The 5,137-nt window shown below is 46.7% G+C and overlaps 1 protein-coding gene across 1 annotated transcript; it reads left to right on the top strand.

The window, feature by feature from the left end:
* Positions 1-1,414: 1,414 nt before the first annotated feature.
* Positions 1,415-4,317, top strand: LOC147901365 (uncharacterized). Its single transcript, XM_087375829.1, has 3 exons — positions 1,415-1,857; positions 2,089-3,186; positions 3,291-4,317. The coding sequence occupies exons 2-3, from the start codon at positions 2,169-2,171 to the stop codon at positions 3,692-3,694; spliced, it is 1,422 nt and encodes a 473-aa protein (XP_087231955.1). The 5' UTR covers positions 1,415-1,857; positions 2,089-2,168; the 3' UTR covers positions 3,695-4,317.
* The last annotated feature ends 820 nt before the right edge of the window (positions 4,318-5,137 follow it).

A 5,137-nucleotide genomic window follows, 5' to 3' on the forward strand; every position in this document is an offset into this window, starting at 1 on the left:
ACATTATGTATGGATTTTCTTCTTTTTTTTTCCTTTTCCCCTCTCTTTCCATCCTTACGCACATATTCTAAGGAGCACATTCTTTTCATGCACATTTATAGTACTTTAAGATTCCACTCCAAATTTAATAATTCCTTTTGTTTTTATTTGTTTTTGCTAGAGTTTGCAAATTCAAAACAAACGTCATACTTTAGACGAATATATTCTTCAAAAGGTATACATATCCCAACCTTCCACCTATGCGAGACTTATGCAACAATTAGAAAAATTACATCAAGCGAGATCGTATTCATCATATCCATTATCGTGCATATTAAAACTTCGAATCACACGAATACGGGTCTACATGTTTACATACTACATGTCTACTAAACTCAATATGACTCATGTACATGCCACATATGACTTGGCCAAGCATTCTAGTTACTAGTGTTGCAACTAGTGGATGACCGGTCTTTGTTAAGTATGCCTACTTTGGTGCTCTTCGTGTGAATATGGATCCGTCTTGGTGATTTTACAAGAAATTGGGTGCATTCCCATGAGAGAGACTCACAAAGGAGAGAGGGCATTTTGTTGTGTAGGTAGGTACGAATGCGAGCGTCCAAGCCAAAAAAGAAAAAGAAAAAAGAAAAACCGCACGTGGCACAACGAGGCTTTGCATGGGTGCTTTGGAATGCATGTTTGCGATGCAGCAAGGAAGGGTGCATGCATCTGGGCAAGGGGAAGGAGGGAAGGCGTGGGCGATGGGCGAGGAAGGGAGGGACTCGGGTGGAGAGAAAAGAGAGCTCAGAGGCACGAACGATGGGAAAATAAGAACTTAATAGACGGGCAGGGGCGGCGAGATGCGAAAGCCGAGGAGAAGACGACCGACAAACACGACAGGCTCGGATTGCGTATGAAATAATATGTGGGAGAACGCAACAACAGATCCTTCACGAGGGTGAAAAAAAACGGCGGGGAAATAAAGCAGCAGGAGATATAAACGACAGAGAAACCCAGCTGTGGGGTAAAAACGGAGGAGCCGCCTTAGTCAAAGGTTTGACCGGGGGGAGGATCGAGGAACCCCGGATTGGGTTCGTGTGCAAGCGGTCGGATACGGTGTGAGGTACGAATACGAATACGAATACGGTATATGTACGGTACTGTCGTCTTTATTGGAACAAAAGCGGCGAGGCGGCCCATTAGTTAGCGGGGGTTGGACTTTTTTGATACTCTGGTTAGGGAACAGGGTTGGGTTGCTATAAGTCGTGGCGTTAGTGCGTGCCACCAACTACGCACAGGCCACAGAGCAACGACTACTACTACTACTACTACTAGTCCTTAAACCCCTTGCCTACGTTTTGCCCAAAATTTGCACCTTGCCTTGCATCTAAAACCCCACGCCCATCTCCATCATCTTTCTCTCTGGCCCATTCCCAAAACCTCTCCTTCAAGCAACCCAAGCAAAGCAGAGCAAAGCAAAGCTAGCTTCCTCTCCCAGCACGGCTCTCTCTGCTCTTCTGTGGAGCCTCCTCTGCTCTGCTCTGCTCTGCTTCTTCTTCTGTTGTTCAACGTCTTCATCGTTGCTCTGTGGCCCCTTCCCCTCTGCCTCTTCATTGACCTTGCTGGCTGTGGATTTCTCACCCCTTTTCCCTGTTTCACAGGTACTACTTGTACGCCCCTTCCACCTCCACTTCGGTTTATGTCTCTGCTTTCCTTCTCCTCCCCTGCTCCTCCTCCTCTTCTTCTTACTCCCCCTGCCCTTCCTCATCTCCCTTGCCTCTTCGGCCGGCTCCCCCTCCCTCCCTTTCCAGTTGCCGTCCCTGCATGGCCTTCGATCTTTGTCGCTGCTCCCCGCCTGCAGCTATACCCCCCACAGTAAGTCCCTCTTTCCCTCCCATCCTCCTCCTCCGGATGTTGCCTCAAAGTGGGTTCTTGCTCCCTCCTCGGATTCGCCTCGCTCTGCCTCGATTCTTATTCTTGGAAGTTTCCTACTCTTGATTCGCCGATCCACCTTGCGTCTCGACTCCGCTTGTAGTGAGCTTTGACTCTCCCATCTCTGTTGAAATGTAAGGTTATCGCTCCAGTAACGTTTTCCTTGCCTTCCAGTTTCCCTAGCTCTGGAGCGCCTCCCGCACCGGCTTCCTTTCACTTCCGTCATCAGTCTGGGAGCCTCCAATACAAGGATAATGCCAGTTCCTCACAGCTCTTCGAGGTCTTCGATCTTCCTGGCCAAATCTGTGAGGAAGCTCAAGATGGCAAAGGGTTCCCCCTCCCCCGAGGACACGGATGAAGATGTCAAACCGCAGCAGTTCTGTACGAGGAAAGTTCGAGTTATCTGTACCGATCCTGATGCTACAGATTCATCGAGTGACGAGGATGAAAACTTCTCTCCCAAAAGGCTTGTAAGGGAAATACTAATCCCGCCCGAATGCTCCTTACCGTTATCTGAAAGCGAGGATGACTCACAGCCAGGCCTCTTTACTCCCCTCACGTCTCCGCTCGTTGAGAGCCATGCCACCTCTCAGTCTTTTTTAAGGGATCCCTCGTCCAAGTGCGGCAGTAAATCATGGCCGAGGAAAAGGAAGACTGGAAACGGCCACTCTTCAAAGAAGGCTTCCAAGAAGTGGAAGTCCATCGAGTCAAGGCTGAAATCTCCCCTCTCTCGGAAAGTAGATGCCAAGTCTTGCAAGTATAGAGGGGTGAGACAGCGAAGGTGGGGAAAATGGGCTGCAGAAATTCGAGATCCCTCCAAAGGTGTGAGACTGTGGCTTGGCACCTACGATACTCCTGAGGAAGCTGCTAAAGCTTATGACGAAGCAGCGAGGCAGATTAGGGGACCTCATACCAACACGAACTTTTCTACTAGTTCCCGGACCCATCGGAGCTTCGGTCTTCTACAAACTTCCCCAGGAGGGTCGCGCAGCTATTCGTTGACGAGCTCAGCAGCTAAAGGATCTGTGGAGACTGAGGATAGTAGTTCATTCGAGAAGGATTTCCTTTGGGAATGCTCCCCGTATGATGATCTCCTTTGCTCCACTAATGACACGGGCTCAAGCGTTTGCATGGCAGACGATAAGAATGAGCTTGTTCCATTCTGCACAGATTTTGAGTCCATGGAGGAGTGCTTTTTGATGAATTCACCTTCTTCAGTTCTAGAGAATACGGTCTCTGAAGATTGCGACTCTCCCACCTTACCAGTCTCAGGTAATGCTTTGTTTCAGCTTCGTTGCAAGCTCCCATGCCATGGTGTTTTGCGAGTACAACGGTCTTATTTGCTGGCTCTCATCTTTGATGTACTTTCTTTGCAGATAAAGCTACTTCCGATGCTACCAGTGATGAGGGTGCCTCTGATACGGTGTCCTCTTTGGAGACTAGTGCTGCTGAGAGTGTCGTTGATATTTCGAAGACCACTCATGTGAATGTTGCGGAGGAATCCTTCCAGCAACTGATCCCTGGTGCAAAGCCTGATTTGGTCACTGACGCTACCATACCCTCCCCTTCCTTCCTTGAGGAATCGCCGTATTTTGTGGAGTTTGGTCAGATTTTCAGTTTTGAGTGTTCTGGGAACAGTGAGGCGGGGCGAGATGTCCCCCATCTATTGGATCCTCTGGATGACTTACTCACAGATGGTGGGGACTTCACGGACATGAATTTTGATTTTGACTCGGAGGCTCTAGCGTGGATCAATGTTCCTGAAATGTGTGCTGTATGATACATCAGACCTGTGGCCTGCGATCTATCTTCTGGCTGCTTCAGCTTCTCTGGTTGCAGAGCCAGCAGCAATTGCATCACCATCAATGCGGGTGTTTGCAACTGCTGAGGCATTAGACAGCACAGGCCTGATTTCCGTCGGTTTTGATTCCGAATCTCATCTACACGATACAAAGTCCAAGGGTTAATCTTGGTCACGGCTTTACTGAGTGCAACACCAAATGAGTTCTTATAAGCGAGGAGTGGTTCTGTGTTTGAAGACTTACGAGTGTGAACAGCTAAGTTCACTGGATGCCTGGATTTTCAATGCTATTGAGCCTTCCAGGTGTCTGGTAATTTTGTACTGAGTGTAGGAGATGTGAGGGTAGAGAGGATCCAAGTATATGGTGGTGTGATATTAGTCTGGTTTCCCTTCTTCAATTCTTTATTTATTATGCAGCAGGCAATACTCCACAGTGAGCTGCCTCTGGCATAGTCCTGAGAAGGAACAATTTTGCATGATATTTATTAGGCTCTCTAATGAGAGGCAATAGCTATGATGAGTGTCTAGGTATGATTTGTACTCGATTCTAAGGGAGTCCTACAAATTATTGAATATATGTGAAGGTATTCGACTGATTCCTGCTAGGCTTTTCAAAATTAGATATTTACACTGGTCATGTGCCCTTGCTATAATTTCGATTAGGCTTAATTCTCTGTGAGCAATGGCTGTTCACATGCGAGCCTCTATATTTTGCTGTTATCTGTTTGGAAAAATCTTAAGAGATGATTTAAGTGTTTTCTAATTGAAGTCAAGGTTATGGCTGTTGACTCATACACTTTCTGTATGGGAAAAGGCAGGGGTGAGGGTGGGTAATGGTGGGAACCTGTCCTAATCCTGGTTGAGAATATATTGTATTTGCTCATTAAGTGGTCAAGGCTGTAGAGATTCACAGATTACTCACAATAATATCTGATTATGTACTAAATGCTGGTGAACCCAGGTTTTTCAATTGGTAAACTCTCTCTGACAAGATGTAAGGTAAGTTAATTTTCATGTGAGCATGAAGTTGAGGGAGGGAGGTCAACATTTTTAAACATTAAAAAAATTGCAACTGGTACCTCGATCTGTACATAACACAACCCTATATGTTCTTTGTAGGGAGTTGTTAAAATTCGATGATAAATTATCGCACCTATATATATGCAGTACTTTTACACGTAAAAGCACAAACTTATGCCAGCAACCTGTGTCATACAGCACAGGCACAGTCGAAGGTATGACTATTGAGAGAACAGACCCAGTAATGACGGAGTAACTCTCAACAGTGGGGATGTGGGGTTTCTCTATATTGTTAAGAGTTACTTCGGTAATGACGGAGTTATTTTTAACAGTGGGGATGTGGGGTTTCTCTATCGTTGGCAAGTCAATCCCAGCTGGGATTTTGGACTGAGGCTCAGGCAA

Source organism: Dipteris shenzhenensis, chromosome 6 (genome assembly GCF_047967505.1).
Source record: "Dipteris shenzhenensis isolate YYH24624 ecotype China chromosome 6, Dip_SZ_1.0, whole genome shotgun sequence".
Taxonomy (NCBI): Eukaryota; Viridiplantae; Streptophyta; class Polypodiopsida; order Gleicheniales; family Dipteridaceae; genus Dipteris; species Dipteris shenzhenensis.